Source organism: Vidua macroura, chromosome 1 (genome assembly GCF_024509145.1).
Source record: "Vidua macroura isolate BioBank_ID:100142 chromosome 1, ASM2450914v1, whole genome shotgun sequence".
NCBI lineage: Eukaryota > Metazoa > Chordata > Aves > Passeriformes > Viduidae > Vidua > Vidua macroura.
In genome coordinates, this window is record NC_071571.1 from 27,567,238 (window position 1) to 27,587,965 (window position 20,728).

The window sequence follows — 20,728 nt, forward strand, 5'->3', positions numbered from 1 at the left end:
GAATGTTAGTTCAAATATAATTTGCCTTGAGATTAAACAGTTGCAAGAGGAAACCTGCAGAGTTTGCATCTTTTGCATTATCAAACTGCAAAGCATCTTATTTAAATCGTGGTTATCACTTTATGTCTGCTTCCTGTCCCTCCCCCTCCAATCTGATCTGGATCTCAATCAGCTAAACAGTATTAAAAAAAACCCCAACAACTAGCACTCCCCCACCAATACTTGTTCAGTCAATTCTGCTGTTACTTTCTAAAAGCTTAATCCGCGCTGATACTCTAAAAGTCCTTATCTTGACTACTTCTAAGGTCATATTAGCTGATCATCTCTCAACATCCAATTATTTCTTTTCCTTACCCCAGTGAAACAGGGAAATGAATTTTTCTTCTGGAGACATTGATAATTCTATGCTTTTCAAGACTGTGTTTTTATGGGAGCAGTATCAGGGGAGGCTGCAGACTAGCAGTGAGGAAAAGCCGTGCCTGTCACAAATCACATGTGTGGGGGATGTTGACGTTGTCTTCTGGAGATGTTCCTGTTTGGCTTCATTTAGGTTTTGCAGCCTTTTGAATGGGCTGCAGAATGGATTGAGTCTCCTATGTTCATTGTTCCGTGTCTCATTTGTGCTGTTTTTTGTATGGCACTGTGGAGGAAGGTTTTGCCAAAACATGCAAACTGAATCAGTAAACTTTCCGAATGATACTCAGATCATTTTTTTTTTTTTTGCGGGGAGGAGGGGGATTGATTTTCATTGTCTTCTAGATTAAACTGGAATATTTTTTTGTGTGTGTGTGAGAATTTTAGTTATGCATTACTTTAGCCCATTTGTTGGAACAACATTTTAACTGTGTTTAATACCAGAACATGTAGCTCTCATGGGCAGTGACTCAGGTGGACCTGTTTCTCCCGGAATTGCAAGCCACTGAGCAAAGAGGCAAAGGTAATGGGGTCTTTTCAGTTACCAGTCTTCTCTACAAGAGGATGCCCAAGCGTGCAGAGGGCAATTGAAAGGCAATGGTTTAGTTCCTGAGACTCCTGTTTCCTGTTATGAGCAATTGTATAGTTGAGCTTTCTCCTGTGCTTGCTTTGCAGTAACAAAACTCAGAGGAAACCTGCTGCAGAAATGTTGTGAAGGATTTCCTGTAGGGACAGGGCACAACATAAGAGGAATGCACATCTTTTGGTGCTGCTTTTGCTGGGATACACTGGCTATTTCAGACCTGCTGGTGAAAATTTGATTCTCAAGTATGGAAAAAGATGATTTCATTAATGGTTCTGAAGTTTTATAATGATTATGATGTAATTCTGTGTCACAGTCCACTACATCATGCCATAATTTAGAAATTCAGGAGTTAGGTTGAATACCTTAGGTGACATACTGTTTGCTGCAGAATGAATGGGAAAAAAGCTACTTGCATCAGACCCAAAATTTAGAATAAATAATTAGTACTATGTAAATACAAAGAGGCATAGTATCTCAGTATTGTTCCCAAAAAGACTGACTTCTACTAATAAAGCCAAAAGTGACAGTAATAGTGACTAGAAGCTGGAAGAGATATTGGCATTGTCAAGAGCAAAAGACCAGAAGCAGTCGATGAAAGATCTGTAATTGGTGTTTCTGAACGGGTCAAAACAAATGCTAATTTAGTTTCCTGTTTAGAAATGATTGAAGTAAGCAGTAATTTGATGCCACACAGAATGCAATGGCATATTTCAGAAGTACTGCTTGAACATAGCACCATCTACTGGCTACAGTGTTCTTCATGGTTTTGGTGTTTTTTTTTTTTTTTTTTTTTTTTTTTTTTTTTTTTTTGTTTGTTTGTTTGGTTTTTTTTGTTTTTTTTTTTTTTTGCTTTGTTTTGATTTTAAGAAATATTTCTTCTTATCATTCAGTTTCATTCAGTTAAACTTTGAGTTTAAAAGTGATTTTTCTAGTTAGAGTCGAACAATCTTAGAATGTATTATTAATTATTAATTATTAATGACAGTCTGTGTCCCCAGATTATTATTTCTACAGTTAAACATACTAAAAAGACTAAAAGAACTGTCAGTAATTCTTGTCTTTTGTTTGTTTTCTGCTCACTGGAGGATTGAACATACTAGTTAGAGCATGTAATTTTTGGTGATAACTATGTCTTCCTGTGGGGAGATAAGTCATGCATGCAGTTCAAAGGTCAAGAAAAGCAACACAGAACATGCTCGCTCCCTTATTCATTAGAGCTAACTGTTTAACACCTTAGATAGATGCTGGTTTTCACTAAAACAACTGTAAAAATTTTAGGGGTATTGCAGTGGTTGCATTTTTGATACTTTGTCTTTCTAGAGTGAGCATGGAAAGGTAAGGTGTTTCTTCTTTTTAGTTTACTTACATGCACATTTTTATTAATGTTTTCTCTTCTGCTCTAAGTGCTTCTGGCAAGAATGGATTTACTTGGTTCAGCTGTAAAACACCATTTGCTAGCTAAGCTGAGCTGTGGGCAGAAGTGACCTGATACCAGCATGTGACACCTTTAAATGACAGAAATTGCATAAACAACTTTAGTTATTTAGTTATTAGCAAAACTTTCTAACCTCTACATTGGGTTTGTATATGTACCCCAAGGTTATGTTTTGAGAATTTAAGCTTTGGGTTTTTCCATTTGGACAAATAATGGAGTGGGTGTACCAAATTTGTGAAGTAACTTCAGTTTTTATACCTATTTACTTTAGGGCTTGTGTTCATACTTCTTCACGAGTTGCTTTTGGTAAACAGAAGTGTTAACTTGCTTTCTCTTCTCAGCTATGAAAATATATAATTAACTTCCGTAAAAAGAAAGAGCCTTTCCCATAGGGTCCACTTGTGGTTTTATTTTTAAATTATAGCCAACATGACTATCTGTGGTACCTTCTGTGATACAAGCCCTTCCTTCAGAGAATATTCACTGTCACATTTTAAAAGATCTTTTCAAGATCAGGGGCAAAAACCAATGTGCACTTGGGAGAATTTCTGCTGGCCTGCAAAGCAACTGTAGTACAACCAGGTAATAAATAGATGATGGACACAGGTACCTTCTAGCACTCTTTAGTATCTAAAAAAGTCATCCAAGAAAATTCAACTAAGATACTGATGTTGTGCATAACATAGTAAGAATCACTGCAAAATCTTCAGTTTGATACAGTTGCCCTTCATTCCTTCAGAGTGGAACTGTGTCAACTCCAACCCTTCTCCCCATCCCACATCCCCTAACTCTTTTGGGCCTAATTGCAGGTTACAATTTCAGCAGTTCTGTTAACCTCTGTACACAAACCCTCTCTATAAATCTGCATCTTGTTACACTGAGCAATTTTACTGTATTGTTGCCATGTGCTTTCTAATTACAGTGAATTCTGTCCATCATGTGTATGATGGACAATGTAGTAACAAAACAGTTTCAACTAATCACATAATTACTGGGCAGTTTTGAAGTAATAATAATTTTTCTGCATCATGTGCTTGCTGGAAAACAGCAAAAATAGTGCAGCTTAGCACTGAGCATTTTTAGCTACTGTAGCAAAACTCTGGATGTGCTTTTGTTCACACAGCTTGCATTTGGAAAATGTAAAAGAAATAATTTCTTTAATTTTCTTTAAAATAATTGAAAATAAACAGCAAGCTAACTAACAATTATAATTTAAAAAACCCTTTATTGAGCCTGAAATCCTAGAAATGCACATTTCTAGGTTTCTAGAAATTTTGTGAGTTTCTAGAAGTTTTGTGAATGAAGGATTGCACAAACTCATTAACCAAAGTACTATTAGCAGTGCTCCAGATAGATGTTATCTTTCTTTTTTTTGCACAATATCTCTTTAACTGACACATGGAACAGCGGTGATTACAATGAGATTGTGTGATATTGGTGTGTTTGTACTCTAAAAACTTCTTCAGTACCTTGTGTATCCAAAACAGTTCCAAGAGCTAATCAGATTTTGTTCATCGAAATCTTTGTGAGATGTGATAAAGGAAATGTCCAAGAGGAATAGGTTTTAAATAAAGCAATGGTTCCCAGACCATCAGGCTATCAGCCACATGGATGCATGACTGAAAGAAACTATGGAAACGCTGAAATTTTAAATGCAAGTGGGAAATCGGACATTTTTTAAATACACCAGTCAGGCATTTGGAAATCCATGAGGTATCATTCTGGAATGATGCTAAGCTCTCAAAATGCCAGCTTACTTTGCAAGATGACTTAAGAAACTATCAAAAGGTGAGGAGAAATCTAGGCACAGAGCTGGTAACAGCTATGATTTGGTAATCAGCATCCCAGAATGGCAGTAAATGGCAAAATTACCTCTCTTTTCTTCCTGTTTAAAATTAGGGTATGTAAACTGAATATTGCTCAGGAGAACTGGAAGTCATGATGTTTATTTTTGGCTTAAAAAACCAAAGCAGTAAACTTCAATGGCTTAGCTAAAGGGATGTTTGTGTCTATTATCAGAGCTCATGTTGTTATGGCAGGAACTGCATGTCTTTCACAGCTCTAGGAGAAGACAGCAGTCCTCTGCAGGAAGCTTCAGAAAAACTGAAATTTTATTTTTTTAAAAACTATCTGGCAGCTGGCAGGTGCTAACAGTTCATTGAAGCAATTGGTAATGGAAAAAAATCCTCTGTGAAGTCTTTGCAAATGCTTTCTGACATGATGAGTATGGATGGCATGATGTACAACAAATTTCTCCTCTTACTATTCCTATTTTAAGGTTCAGCATTGCTGAAAGCATTGTTAAATTTCTCTAAGAGTACTGGGAACAAAATTTCCTCATATTACTGACTGCCATCTCAGACAGGAGCATAAAAGTCTTACAGACACAGGAATTCAGTAGCTGGCTCTTCATGACTGTAAGTAATAAAGTCAAAACAGAAAAGTTGGGATCTGACTTCTGGCTGCAAAGGCTTGTCATAGATAAATCAGAGTCATTCTGCATCTGGCTGACTGTTAACAGGACAGGAGGTCTTGCCTTCATTGGTAGTAGCCCAGCCTCAGTTTTGGTTTCCCCTCCTTCCTTGCTACTGGCTTATCATTACAACAAGACCGATGTAAATACAAAACAAGAAAAATGAGTTCTGCTTTTTCTTCTGTCCACAGCCAAATAATATGTATATCAACAGTGTTTGTAAACAGGAGGTACCATTAACAAGTGCAGAAGTGCTGCCTTCCTTGCTAGAGTCACTCAACAGCTGCTACAGTGTTGTTCCCTCAACAGAGATTTCATAATCCAGTTGAATAAACTGCAGAATTTTAGGCTCAATCATCCGATCTGGGAATTCAATGAAAATATCAGAGGCTGTGGGGTTTGTACATGAGGTAGCAAAAAATTATAGGAATATACATATGTTTTAATGACTATAAGATTGTTGTTTTGAAGCTCACCAACATTTGTGATTAATATGAATCTTTTAAAATAAGGCTTCTGAATATTCCTTTCATTTAAATGACTCTGTAATTGCCTTCAACCCTTTTGCTATTTTCAAGTCTCATGCATCCATGCAGCATTGCAATTGAATTGCCACACTTCTTCAACCATGATGTCTTTGTACCTTGGAGAGAGAAAACAAATATTAAAACCAGACTTTATTGAGGCAACCCATTATTATGATTAAGTTTATTAAACAATTTTAAGGAATCTCTGCTTGCCTGATATGCAGAATGGAAATATTAAGTGAAACTTGGGCTTATAGTTTTTTTGTTTCATTAAGAAAATGAGCCATTTTGATCAATGTATGATACAGTAGTGTCTGACTGACTGACAATATATATATTTTTTAGACAAAAAATAGACTAACTCTATGCAGAACATATTTATAGAAACCTTTAAATCAAAATTATTTCGCTCTTTGGGTCATGTTTTGGAAATTCATATTACAAACATTACAGTCTTATTGATATAGAATGATTAGTTGCCTACTTTCAAAATATGTATGAGCATTTATTTGTTTCAATTTCTGAAACAAATCTACTCCATCTCTCAATTCTGCTGGCAGCACAAATGTGTCTAAATACACTGAAATTAAAAGAAGAGAAACATCATAGATGATGCAAGAGGAGCAGAATGCTTTTACTTCAGACATCACAAACCAGTTAGTTTTAACAAAATGTTTAATCAAATTACTTCAGTGAGTGAGCATCAGCACTCAAGAAAGGGAATCCAACAGAAAATTGCATGACAAAATACAGAAATGGTCATCATTCCCTCTGATACAAAAAAGTAAAGTTATTCCCAAATTACACTTGATGAACTGACTAGCAGTGTAGTTAGTTGGGAAAAGATCAGGGCTTGACCTGATGCAAGCTAAGAAAGTCATCAGTAGGATACTCTTGCCTAAAATGAGGCCAGATTCTGGAAAAAAAATAGTGGTTGTTGTGAAGAGGATAGTTACCAATTCCTACTGCATGACAAGAGACAATCAGCCTAATTTGAAACAAAGGAAGTTTACATTTGGTGCTGAGAACAATTCTGTAAGTATAAGAACCTAATAAGGCTTTTTCTAATACTGGAAAAGCTCTTAGGAATTCCATTAATTTTCCCTCACTGCAGAGTGAAAGGAAGAAATCAGACAAAATACACATTTGGTATATATCATGCTGCTTCACTGGACATGGGCAGACTAGTTAATTAACTCCCAAATCACTGTATTGTGATGGTAATTTGGCTCTACCTGTACCTGAATTTTCTTCCCACAGAGGACTCCAGTATAACCTGGACGACAAGAGCACACGTTGGGCAATACACATTTGCCTCCAAACAGACACTTCTGGTTGCACACAGCTAAAACAAGAGAGGTACATATGAGGGACACATATTGGTGAAGGAAAAACAGATGCTATCTCTAGATACCTATTTTGTTTGTTATCCGAACCAAGACCTTGGAAGGTATTTTCACAGGGTAACACCCCTTGGTGTAAGGAGACTTAAAGGTCACGTGGAGCCAACAGTGTACTTGTGTCTATCCCATCCCTCTTTTGCTTTGATGCAGATTTAATGTCAGAACATGTTGAGGGCATGAATGAGACTGAGCAAAGAACATGAGTAAGGTGTTTTTTGGCACATCTTGCTATTTCAAGCTATCACAATGGCCTCTCAGGACTTGTGCAGCAGCAGATAGCACTGGAGCAAACCAAAACATACTGCCATGCTCCCAGTGTGCCACCAGATCCTGGAGGGCTTCAGAACAGGCAGAGCCATCTCTACTCTTTATCCTGCCTTTGACACAGATGTGGATAAACTACATCCAAGGTATAGGAGGACTTCTCTGCACTGCGCATGGCTGAAACATTCTGAGCTGTGCAGAAGCACGAGGTTTCAGGTTGCATCATTCTTACCTGTTTGACACTGGAATCCTTCCCACTGTGGAGGACAATGACAGGTACTTGGTCCAATACACTCCCCACCATTCTTACATTCCTGAAGACAGATTGCTGCACAAATATCATCAAAAAGTATGGTTATATCCCAAGTGATTACAATGAGTTATTATTCAGATTTCAGGATGGAGTGCTTTTCACACACAAGAGTTACATCTTCACTCTATGTGTCTAAGGCCAACAAGATATTAAAGAGAGGCAACTGGAAACAAAAAGCCCTACAACCAAAACCCACATTCAAAGGTTCTGCTGTGTCACAGATTTCTACAAAAGCCTGAAATACTGAATAAAGAGAGGACCATTAAAGAGCTTTATTTTTTCCAAATTTACCTTTCTAAAGGACAAACCTTGTCTCTTGGTGAGAGATCTTTTGTCTATTATTCAACTGAGCACCCAGTGAATCAATTCAAGAATATTTGATCCAAAGTTATTTTCTATGACCCATTTGTCTGCACATTTGTCTCTGCTTATTAAGCCATGATCTAACTCACAATTATTTCCATTCATTCATAGCTGATTATTTGATAATCAAATCTCTCCTCCACAGTGTCCAAGAATATCTCACCCCTGTAAATACTGGCAATTTTTTTTTCAAAAAACAACCCCTTTCCAATAATTACAGAAAGTAATACAGGGAAATTTATTTTTCCTCCATGCCATTAGAGAACTTATTGCCCACATCAGTTCTCAAGCCTCAGGTGGGTACTCTGACAGACACTAACACTTTAGTCATCCTCATGCTGATTTTCATGCAGACTGTGCTTTTATCCATGCTGACACAATTTATTTATGCACCATCAATATCTTTATTAAGATACAATGCGACCCACAGATGTGCAACCATCACAGTCCAATTTCTACCTGTCCTAAAGAACTTGTGCCCACTGCCTCATTTATACACATCATGTCCAAATGTTTCCAGTTTTCCAATATTTCACTGAACTTCTTTTTCTATTATATCTGGTTTTATATTCTACAGCACAAATTGGATTTCTTTCACTTTTTTGACTCATCTCTTTGCAGATATGCAGACGTTTTTATTTAGACAAGAATCCAGAAAGAAACAAATAATATTTGCTATACAAGGATTTCACAGATATTTTGGTCCCATGATTTAGCCTAAGAACTGCATGGTATTAGTTCTCCATCCTAAATTTTGCTGCCAAGATATAGACAACTGTTTTTCAATGTATACACATTCTTAAGTTCTTCGGCACTAACTTTGTCTTACATGCATGGGCAGAATTGCCCTGAGTCTCATATTACTTTTAAGGTATGGTTCTCCTGGTAACTACAAGGTACTTACGACTGTTACATCTTTTTCCTCTCCATCCTGAAGGACAAGAGCAAATGTTTGGGCCTACACATCTTCCTCCATTTATACACCTTGGCTCACAGACACCTTAAAATCAAAAACATCTGCTGTTTAACACATTTAACTGATTACAGAATAATTTATTGGTTATTTTTGGATCACAGGAAGATTTTAACACTGCCTTACTTTTTTCACATCTTCTGCCTGTGTATCCATCAGGACAAGTACAGACATTATTTCTCATGCAATGACCACCATTTTTACAAGGAGGGCTGCAGACAGCTAAAAGACACAAATAGGAGGAAAAGGCTATAGTTAGCATTTTAATTTTTGGAAAACAAGAATGCAACAGTAAGATTCTGACAGCTTGTATGGACATTCAACACTATCAAGCCTTGCAAAAATTATATTAATGTGGTTTGGTGTAAAAATCAATAGTAAAGACAAAATCAGATAAAAAGGAGTCAAGGCTGGCAACTGTATGTGTACAAAAGCAACCAGAGTACACATAACATACAATGGAACTGGATGAAATCTGCTTAAATGTTGAGTGGAATACAAGACTAATTTTGAGTCTTTATTCTCCTTGGACAGCTGTTGAATCAGCCATAAAATCTAAAAAATAATGTCATCTCTGTTTTACACCACTTCTCTGGTATAGTAAAAAAAACAACCCCGACTCAGGGAAGAAATTATGATGTCTTGCTCCAGATCAGAAGGCTGAAGGATAGCTTTATTAAAACTATACTATATGACATTAATATCCTATTTAAAGAGAGAGTATCCTATTCTACATACATACTTCTTACCTATCAACTAACTAACTTGTGGCTACCTACTGAGAGCCTGAGACCCAGCTGGATCTGATTGGTCATTGAACCCAAAAACCTTCACCAGAATGCAATCAAGCAATCACTTCAGGTAAACAATCTCCATACCAAATTCCACATGGAGAAAAAAAAAAAAGGAGCAGACAAAAAGACTGTTTTCTCTTCTTCTCCCAGTGCTTTTCCTGTGAGACAGAATTATGTCTCTCTATCCTGAGAATGTGAATGCCACACTCAGCCACATGACTTGACTGTTAATTTTATGTCTTAATGTTTTCTCACAGATTTCCTCAACTAATGGCAACTAAGGAGTGGGGAGAAGAAAAAAAGAAAATATTACCATTCTGACAGTGGGCACCAAAGAATCCATGTGGACACAGGCAAACATCTGGCTTAGTACAGGAACCACCATTGAGACACACAGGATTACACATTGCTGCAGAAATAGGGTCAGGAAGAGTGGGAAGGAAGCATGACATCCAAATAAAGTCTATAAAATATGTGTTCCAAGAACAGGAATTAAACACCTAAGATAACTGCAGGTAATGTCATTCCCATAGAATCTTTACCCCAAATTAAAGGATCAGCAGAAGACATCCCCAGAGGTGCTGCTGGCAGCAGAACTAACCTGCAGAGACTCAGGGGAGTGTGGAGGCTCTGCAGCAGAGAGTAGCTGCCCACTGCTGCCACCTGAGCCATGCAGTTCCAAATGTCAAACAATGGGAGGTCCTATGGATGCTCTCCCAGGAACAAGGAAGCTGCAGGGGTGTTACCTGTGCTGCAGGTAGGTCCATACCAGCCAGGTTTACACTGGCAGGTGTCCGGAGTGAGACATTCACCACCATTTTCACAGTGCCTGTTGCAAACCACTACCATCCAAGAAGGTGGGCAAAAACATAAGGTAGGGGAGGAGACAGGGGGTGGGAGAACAAGAAAGAGACACATCACAAATTATTCTTGATTTGGTTTTCAGTTCTTTCCCAGAAATTAACACTGGAAGTAACAAACAATTCCTATCTGAAGAAGAATTGCTGAACAGAGTAATCTAGTCTCAAACCCATAACAGCAAGCACAGATGACAAAGGTAAATAAAATGTCTTTCCATGCAAATATCCATGGTCTGGTTATATGTAGTGTTAAAAATGTAGACTTTAGGTAAAAATTCTAAACCAAATGAGAAATGCAATACTAAGAGACAAATGTGTTATGTGATACAAGTACAGATGCATGCACACAGGAACATGAGACTGACAAGCAAAGACATTAAAATATCACATCTGGGGAAAACCATTAATCACTTCTTCAGGAAAACATCTCATTCTCTTTAGTACTCCTTCACAAAGAGCAGCATTTTTTTGTCAGAATTGAAATTAGAACAGGAAAAACTGAAAACCAAAAGTCCTGGGATTTGAGAAGGAGACTAAGGATTTTCTGAATTCAGGGTCAATAATGCAATGGTACATTCAGGTGAACAATATACAAACAGCATGTCTAAATTTGGATTCTCTGAAGGATACAAATTACCCATATAAAATCTATCCAAAATTTGGAGTTGCTGAATTGCAGCATGCATGATTTGATATGTAAAAGACAATTTATATGAGACAATGTAATTCCAGTCTTTCAGCTATGATCACAGCAAATGTTTCAATTTTCAGGCCAGGTAAAAGGAGAAAAGATATCATAATGAGGTTCTGAATTCAATTTTCCTGTATCCCAGTCTTTCTGACACACCATTCACTGACACCAGCTTCTGAATGTATCCTAGTATCTAATCAATCTGAGCTAATAAATAAGTTAAAAAACTGTCAGGACATATGAAACATCTGCATGTTTTTCTAAAGGTAATACCACATACACAATGTACTCAATTTTTCCATGTCTGTGAATAATAAAATATAAACTATTTGCAGCTTTTATAGTGCATTATGTTTTCACAGTTATGTGCAAATATTACTTAATGTTCAAAAAGCCCAGGTATGGGAACCTTCAAAGAGGCACAGGTATTATGTAATTTGCTAGCATTAGACAGAAGGTATAAAAAATTTAAACCATAATTTGCTTTCTGGCTCCTGAAAAACAGGAAAAATGCTATGTATTTTTCTCTTATTCTCTTTTTCTTACTTGTATCACATCTTGGTCCCACAAAACCATATGGGCAGGTGCAGAGATTTCTGGCCAAGCATGTGCCTCCATTTTGACACGGTGGTTTACAATGTGCTGCAGATACAGAATTATGTTCAAGAAATTACCTCTAGAAAGTTGCATGGACTGGTTTTGCTTTATAAAAAAATGAAATGCTAAAAACCGTCAGTGAGCAATAAACTGGAAATAAAATAAGGAAATATATGCAATGCCTTTTATATATGCCTTTTGACAAGACTAAGTAATAAGTACAACCTCACTTCAATAGTACAGAGTCCCAACAGTGGTGGTCATCCTGAAAAAAAGAAAGCTGACACAATTTCCAGACTGTGCTTCCCACTCTTCAGGAGTGTTTAGCTTAGAGGCAACTACGTTCACTGGTGAACTGCTCTACTTAATGTGAAAGCTAAATTTAGGAATATCCCATCATAAGCAACATTTACAGTGTGTATCAAGAAAATCAGGACATACACCAAAACGTAACTCAAGAATTCTGTTGAAGTGACAGTAAAATGAACACATCTTCATGCTGTCAGAACAAACAGTCATGGGAGTTGTTCACAGCATCCTTTGGGTAGTTATGGATTTAAAAGCAAAGACTGCTACGTCTACCTTCCTCACAGGTGGAGCCACTGTATCCAGGTAAACACTCACAGATGTTGGGCTTAATGCACTTCCCATGGTTTTTGCATTCAGGTCTGCATAGAGCTGTAAAAAAAAACCAACAGCACTCTGCAAATCATTAATTTGTGCATAAGAGTTACCACAGGCAAAATAAATATGCCATACTCACCAGCCTGACAGTTATGACCAGCATAACCAGGCTTGCATTTACAAATATTGGGTGCCACACACTCCATATTTTTGCCACAGGGTTGTCTACATCTTGCTGAAAGGCAATGAAGAAAACAAAGAAAGGAATAAGGAAAATGAAAGTGGCATATCAGCACATCGTGTCTTGCCTAATGTAGTGAACAGATCAGAGAGAATCCATTATGTCACTGCTCATAAATGCAGAGTCTAAGATGCATCAGGAAAGTATTTTAAGTGCATCCATACAACTAAAAGACTGTAGGCTATGCCAATATTAATAATGAAAATAAGAACATTCAACACACCACACTTTCCACTGATAATACAGTAACAATATACCTGCAAGTTATAAAGACATCTCAAGATTCTTTTCTTCAAAGCATTTAAGTGCAATAATTTGCAATACCTCTGCAAGCGAAGCCATCTCCATAATAACCATAAGGACAACGACCGCACTTGACACTTCCATCCTGCCTTGGCTCACAGGGTACGCCAGGAAAACAGGGTAAATCAGAACAGGTCACTGCTTTAGGAATCACTGTTTCACTCAATTCTTCAGGAAGCATTTTTGGTGGGACAGTGACTTCCACAAGGGTAAAAGGTAAATGACTCCCTTGATGCTTAGCTAATAGGTGCAGAACTCTTTGAGCATTTCCACCTTTGAATGTTTTGTTTGGCAAAGAATGTCCTTTGTTTATACTTGCTCTGCTGCTAGAGGAAGTCTTCCTGCTGCTCTCTAAATAGCTGAAGGCGTCAACTTGTGCCCTTGTTTTCTTCTCAGGTGACACAGCATGGCTCCTTGAAGATGCAGCCTTTACAACATGTACCAAAGAACTGTTTTCCACATCAGCAAGGTGACCACTAATGGTGCCTAGAGCATGAGCAATGCTTCCAGTAACCACAGGTTGTACAGAAACACTTCTCTGAGAGTCAGGTGTCTTCGAGGCAGTGATTGTTTTTACTGTGGAGGCTGGTGGTGTGCTGCTACCGACCATTTCTGTAGAAATAAATCTCTCTGGGACATGTGTAGAACTGGGAATATAACCTGACATGCTTAAAACCTTCTCAAAGGATGATGGTTGAAAACCTACAGTATGTTAGAAAGAAAGGAGGGAGAAATATGTGAATACCATCTGACTGTATTTCCATTTGAGGGTGGGGAATGTTTTCTGAACAGATAAACATACAGCCCATTCATTCTGTGCTTCAGGAAATCTCTCCTTGTGCTATGTCACAATATAAGTATGCAGTAGAACCTAACTGGGAGAATTAGAGAAGATCAAGGTATTCTGATTACAACCTCTCCTGCCCTTATCTTCCAGCCTTTTCTTAGCTGGAAGATAAGGATAAAATATGATTTATAGGAGGCATGATTTATAGGAACAGAGATTTTCCCATATTAGGTCAATAAACAGATTTACTGTCAGCAGATTATCAACTCCATATATTGCTTTCAACTGGATAGATGAAAGAATTCAAAAAAAGATATTACATATGGCTCATCAGTGTGTCTAAGCACTAGAAGCAGAGATAAAATCACATGTATGCAGAAGTTTATACATACTGATGCACCAGAAGAGTATTCTAGGGGAACAAGCCACCAACTTGTAGCACAAGTATTACCATGTTTTATTCTTCAAACTTTTTAATCAACTTTATTAAACTTTCTGCATGGGTTTTAGTAGTGGGATGTTTCAACTGTTTAATAAACATCAGAGACTGACTCAGTCTGCTCATTCAAGAGAGCACAAAATGAATGATATCTTCTTCATATTCTGCCCAGGGAAAGTGTGTGGTTTGTGGCAAGAAGCACAGCACTGTAATCCCAGACTGGTAGAATACTGTATATGGGGTTTTAGCATTATGGGGCAATGGAGGAATGAAACCCTAACCTATTTATAACTAGAAAATGGTTTACAAAAGGTTAAACTTTACTGAATTGTAATAAAGTGTGGTGTCCCACTGCTGAAAAGCAAACCATTTTGCAGCTGATGAAGAATTAGCCAGCACTAGCAGTGCAGTGAGAGTGTCTTCCTCCTCCCCACCAACAATTCAGAGCTAAAGGGAAAAGACACATGAGACTTTCCTACAAAGAAATCCCCTGCAGGCACAGACCTGGAAATGCCAGCAGCAGCATTTCAGAGTTTCAGAATAAAGACATTCACTTGCCATATCCTTCACCTCTCCTTTGAGTTGAAGTAGGAAAATGGCATTCAACATAATGCCATAAACTTTTGTTTGTCTCATATAACAGATGTCCCTATCCCCATGTTACCTATTTTATGTCAGTGGTTGGTCACTAAAACAAAAGGCAACTGGAAGAGTGTCATACATCACACTGTTAATAAAATCGCTTGGCTGACCCAAGGGATTTTTGATATTGACATTTCAGTCTAATTTTTCATGTCAGAATACAACCCCAGTAATTAATAAATTGTGTCAAACTGAAAAATAAAGCGAATAGCATAAAACTGACTAGAACCTTTGTCTGCCAGCTATATTCTTATCTGTATCTGAATCAGAAATTCCATTTTCTTCAGGAAAAAATCACCTTTATTCCCTCCAACTTCTCCTGTGGAATCCTTCCTTTCAACATCAGTGTCATCAAAGCTTTCTGAAAAGATGTGAAGGCATATTAGCAGTGCACAGAAGTAGCTACATTTTTAAAAATTTAAATAAATTACAAACAGAGTTAAAATTGTATTACATAAAAAACCCTCAAAATTCAGAAAGTAAATAAAAGTTAAAAAACATTTCTTAAAAGTTTTTTAACAGAGTATTTTAAAAATACAAATTATTCAGAAATTGCATGTAAATAAATGTTTGGCAGCTGCCTTGGCTTGGGTAAACAGTTCTATGTTAATCTAATAGAAATATATTTTTTCAATAATTTATTAATAATTTGTCATATTATAAAATAATGAAGAAAAAATGCCAAAAATATTCCTCTGTATTATTCTACTTTGATGTAAAACACTAGGGATGTGTTTTGTACCTGTTTTTTGCTACTCTAGAAAAGGTGTTTTACAGTTGTGTTGACCCAGTACAGTCTAATATTGCCACCAGCAGAGACACAGCCCTGCTTTGGTGACTACTGAAAAGAGTTCTAAGCTATTGTTAGAAACATGAAGCACAATAAAAGATATTTTATCTGAATGACAATAAGACAATACCATTCTTCTGAAAATCAAATTATTTTACCATGACATGACTTCCCATCTCCTTGCAGATTATTTGGGCATGGACCACAATAGTAAGAACCAAAAGTATTGAAGCAAAATACTCCAGGGAAGCAAGGACTGGATGCGCATTCATCTACATCCTCTTGACAATTTTTACCTGTATTGAAATACAGATTTTTTTTTTTTATAATATTGTGTCACTAGACTTTGATGGTGCATTTATAAAAGTACAATGTATGCAAGTGCTGAGAAAAAAAAAGTGCAACCATTTATTTCAGTACATATAATAAGAACAGCTGATAAGGTTTGCTATTCATATTTTTTTCATCTCATATCAAGTATCTTGCTTATTGTAGAATATGGAGAAGATGGGCTGTGGGCACTACATGCTTATCTGGAGGAGGAATCTCCTGTGTTTCCTTGTGTTGATGAATTTACCTTTGCAGAGGGAAACAATGCAAATTAGCTTTCATAATGAACTAAAATAAACAACTATTATAGTCATGCAAGAAAAATCTTGAAGTATATTGTATATTTGTACCACAAGACCATAAAGATTCCTCATAATACAACAGTAAGTTATTTACAGCGAAAAATTTAAAAAGAAAATTGTAGACATAAAATTAAATTCTCCTATTTATCACTAAACATGATAAATGCATGGAAATAAAGCAGCAATTTACCTTGAAGTTCATGTGGACATTCACAGTAATAGCTGTTTATTCCATCCACACATCTGCCAATACCACACTGGTTAAGTTTACAGTCATCAGTATTCACTTGACAGAGATCACCTTCAAATCCAGCCACACACACACAAAGATATCTTCCACTTCCAGGTGGGAAATTAATGTTTGTCACACATGAGCCATTATTTAGGCAATCACATGATTTTACACTGACCTACAAGACATGCCCAATAAGACAATTTTCTTTTTTTTAACGAACTAGCAATGAGTTCTGTAAATAGATAATTTAGCTATCTTATTAGTAAGTGTCATTTTACTGTAATATTCATTACCTCTATTTCTACCTTGGTTGTTGCATTGCAGTCATCTGTCAAAGAAAATGTTAATTTATGGACATTCATTGACGCAGCTTTCCACAAAAGGAGACCTGATGGGGAAAGACTGGCACCTTCTGGACCAGAATCCAATGTGAAATGAATAGCAGAGCCCTCTGGATCTGAAGCCAAAAACTGATATAAAAAATCTTCTCCATAAAATGTCTGGAGCATACCCTGAAAAGTTTCAAGCACTGGAGGCTGGTTACCTGTAACAAAAGAGATATTTTCCTCCTCTAAGGAAAAGTTACAACATACTTAAAAAAATTAAAAGGAATGTATCTTTCTACTAAAGAAATCCCACATACTTATTTCTCTTAAATTCTAATGTCATTTGAATGGCACAGGAAAAATACTTGATATTTTCAATGCTAGCTAGTGACTGCTGCAAGCAGGAATCCACCCACTGTGGCAAAAACCATGAAGGAAGAAGAAGGTGTCATCAGTGTCTCAGCTGCTAAACTCTCTCATTTCTAACATCATCCTCGTGAGGAAGAGGTTGTTCTCCTTAGGTTTGGAGCGTTGCCTCTGATTTTCGTTCTTCTCTCACTTCTGACTTTGGTTGTATTAAATTCCAGTCCATAACATGGCTATAACATGGAAATTCCTTGACTCTCTGTCTGCTGTATGAGTTTCATTTCATTTCAATATAAGTTTGAAGTGGGACAGGATTCACCAAGACAGGCATCAAAAGTCCCATTCAGACAGGACCTTTCTTAATCAAGGCAGAGTCTTGATTTCATGAGTCTTTCACTCATGAAGACACTGATATGACACTTGTATTTGTGATGTTATAGACTGGAGTTGGCAGGACAGGCAGGATGGCTAATATGACAGCTCCAAGAAACATTCTGTTTGGTGAAGGGAGCAAGGTGATGTGTATATCCAAAGACTAAAATCTGCACCAAAATAGCTACATCTTCTATGTTGTAACTTTGTTCTACAGAGAAGGAAAATGAAAAATTTAGACTTGTTTTCCCTTCATAGTATGGTTTCTAACTGGACTGGAGTACAGCAGTCTTAGATGTACTTTCAAGTATTTAGGCCATATATATATGCAATCAATGTAAATGATGCCCAGATATTAAGTGTCTAATAAATATGACCTCTTTTAAATTAATTTGTGATCTCCACTTGTTTGTAATCAGAACAATTTATTGAAAAACACCTGTTAAACCTATATGTTGAGGACAAACATATGTGGATGTAGCTGTGCTAAATATCAAGACTCCAAAGTACTAATTAGACTGAAAGTTGTTAATCTTCATTAGTTATTTGTAATTGCTACAGCAGGAGAGTCAGGGAAAGTAAATTAAAATATTACATATATAGTCTGGAAACAACAATATAATTTTCAGAAACTAATACAAATGCCAAAACACTTACCTAGTTAAACTTAAAACATCACTATTATCATAAATTTAAAAACTTTGCAGACTTTCAACTACTTGGCATTAAAAATACTATTTAGAACTTACTTTCAACAACTGACCAAGTTAACTTTGATAAGTCAGGTCTGCACAGTAAGCAAGGGCTGGTAGGATTTGTGTCTCCTTCACCATAACAGAGTCCATCTATGTTGCATGTTTTCTCCTTTTAGAGAAATGAAAATGTGATTCATTCATTAATGGTTTTGGTTATCAAACTGGTTATGAATTTTTAAGTATCAAATAAAATCTAATCATTCTGCAGTTCTATTAAACAACTAAGCTTGCTTTTAAATCTAAACAACTAATAGCAAGTTTGGTTTTACTTGGTAATTATATGAAAAACTTTTGGTTTGATTTTTTACATTTAAAATTGCCTCATCTCAGCTTCTCTTTCTGTGATTGAAAATCCCTGCTGGAAACAAGAACAGGTATGTTCTGCTAATTTTTCTAGATTCTTTTTCAGCCTAAAAAAATGCATATTTTTATAACAGAGAGTAGTAAAACACATACCTTTAATGTACATAACCCAGATTCTTGAGGTTCACACATCTGACAGGCTCCATCATATAATATCATTGTTTTAGAGTTGCTATAAACAAATCCATCATTAGAAATCTGAAAGGTGAGCAGTAAAAATGGATTAACTGATATAGGTATTGATAGATCCAGCTGGTCTGCTAGCACGAGCTTCCACTAATTAATAGACACCCACGTGCAGGTGTCTAAACCCTCACAAAAGTCATCAGAAATCTAATCAAACCTGCCAAGGAGTCTAGGCAGATTTTGACCAACCACATGTCAGTGTGTAAGGTAAATTGAATTCTGTGTAGGCTCTATTGACCTTATTGACTCCATCTGTATGAGAGCTCAGACATCTGCTCACAGGGATTTGTACATGTGGCTGAGCTCAACTCAGTTCTACCAAAGATGGATCCAAGGTCATTTGAAATACTCTAGGGTAACTACTTGGCCTTTAAGTTCTACTCTTGAAGAATGTGTGTCTCTGCAGGACCTAGGTTGTATCTACCAGTCCCCTTGCAGGAGAACACTGTCAAACGACACTTGACACTTCAGCTTAGGCAACAAGACTGAGACTCCAAGTTAAGCAAGTTGACTTCTCCCTTTAGTACCATTAAATAAAGGATAATATCTACGCGACACATTTTCATCTTAATAGGAACATTTGTAAGTGAATATTTGAAATTTCTGAGAGTACCTTTATTTGCCATCTGGCAATGGGTTTGTCATCAACCATATCCATGACATCAGACTGCTGGCCATCACTTGGTAACTGGCAGTCAACAGTCCTGGCATTTTGGAAGGCAGCTGGCATAGTTAGAGGTTCTCCAGGAATCCATTGTCTATCACTATACTGAATGTTAAGACAGAAAATTTGTTTTTCACAAAAACAAAAACGTTTTTACCAGAGAAAAACTTCCCATTGCACAGTGTTTGAACCAGTCTAATGTGTCTGGATTGGAATGCAGTGGCAAATATTAGATGACAGTATTTGCACACACAGATTTTTACCTAAGCCTGCTACTGCAGAGGAGCAGGCAGAGAAGCCTTTCCTGATGCACGGCCCTCTGGCACTGCATTGCCAAGGACAAACAGTCCTTCCAGCTGGAAGGGAACAGGAGGGTGAAGCAGTGGGTGATTCCCAAACACCACTGATCTGACGTGCAAGTGCCTCTGCTCCACTCCATCTCTGCTCCCATGCCAGGACAGGGCTCAGGAATCATTCTGAGTGCCAGGGCAATACTGGCAGTGGGCCATTTAGCCCTTGTACAAGCCAATAGGTTGTTCAATGGAACAAGACACCATTGACCCGCAAACCTTTCTTCTAAACTGCTGTGAGGACAGGGCATCCAAAGATCCATCTTGAGAGTTCAAGATAACAGAATAAGGATGATAATATTATTTGACTGAAGCATTGATGTGGAAGCAGGGTTAAGCATATGGAAAATAAATAAAATGAGATGGAACTAAGAATCCAGGCAGATTAAGAATCAAGAGAATAGCAAGTAAAAAGGATTTTGAGCTTGAGTAGTTTTTACTGAGCTTGCATTTTTTTTTAGTTATTGGAGCCAATCAAAACATTTATTCCATCCCAATCTTCACATGGAGAGTCATCAGCAATAAAGGCCTTGCCTTTTTTTTTAAACAGAAAAAGAAACACTTTTGCTAAAAAGACATATATGCTGCTTCTCTTCCAACCACTCTTTTTTTTTTCACCCTATACTCATTTAAGAAATTCACAGCAAAGGTAAATATAAAAGCTAAATATTTCTAAATATGTAATTTTGAGTGCATTTAGTACTGTAACCTTTTAAATACGATACAGTCTACTTCTTCAGAAACCTTTTGTTACTAGCTGGAGGCAAGTTCAGATAATTTTTTCAGAAACAGTTTAACCTTTCAAAAACCAATTAAAAAGCCTTCAGATCTGTAAGCATTCCAGCTCATAAGGTTCATGGGAATTGGAGTTCAGTGTAAAACAGAAGGAAATAAAACTATATTTTTATTTTGCAGAGATTAAACATACTCTCATCCTTTACATTTAAATTCTCTATCTCT

General features: G+C 36.9%; 1 protein-coding gene across 1 annotated transcript in view; it reads right to left on the minus strand.

Moving 5' to 3' along the window:
* Nucleotides 1-5,304: 5,304 nt before the first annotated feature.
* Nucleotides 5,305-20,728, minus strand: part of VWDE (von Willebrand factor D and EGF domains) — a 36,017-nt gene continuing 20,593 nt past the window's right edge. Inside the window, exons 14-31 of the mRNA XM_053979591.1 lie at nt 19,368-19,523; nt 18,662-18,766; nt 18,200-18,314; nt 16,680-16,930; nt 16,342-16,561; nt 15,678-15,815; nt 15,028-15,090; nt 12,883-13,563; nt 12,457-12,552; nt 12,276-12,371; nt 11,643-11,738; nt 10,292-10,387; nt 9,859-9,954; nt 8,878-8,973; nt 8,683-8,778; nt 7,335-7,430; nt 6,677-6,780; nt 5,305-5,551 (exon numbers count right to left, since the gene is read on the minus strand). Coding sequence (XP_053835566.1) covers nt 5,531-5,551; nt 6,677-6,780; nt 7,335-7,430; nt 8,683-8,778; nt 8,878-8,973; nt 9,859-9,954; nt 10,292-10,387; nt 11,643-11,738; nt 12,276-12,371; nt 12,457-12,552; nt 12,883-13,563; nt 15,028-15,090; nt 15,678-15,815; nt 16,342-16,561; nt 16,680-16,930; nt 18,200-18,314; nt 18,662-18,766; nt 19,368-19,523 — 2,622 coding nt within the window. The 3' untranslated portion in view covers nt 5,305-5,530. The remainder of the gene's footprint in view (nt 5,552-6,676; nt 6,781-7,334; nt 7,431-8,682; nt 8,779-8,877; nt 8,974-9,858; nt 9,955-10,291; nt 10,388-11,642; nt 11,739-12,275; nt 12,372-12,456; nt 12,553-12,882; nt 13,564-15,027; nt 15,091-15,677; nt 15,816-16,341; nt 16,562-16,679; nt 16,931-18,199; nt 18,315-18,661; nt 18,767-19,367; nt 19,524-20,728) is intronic.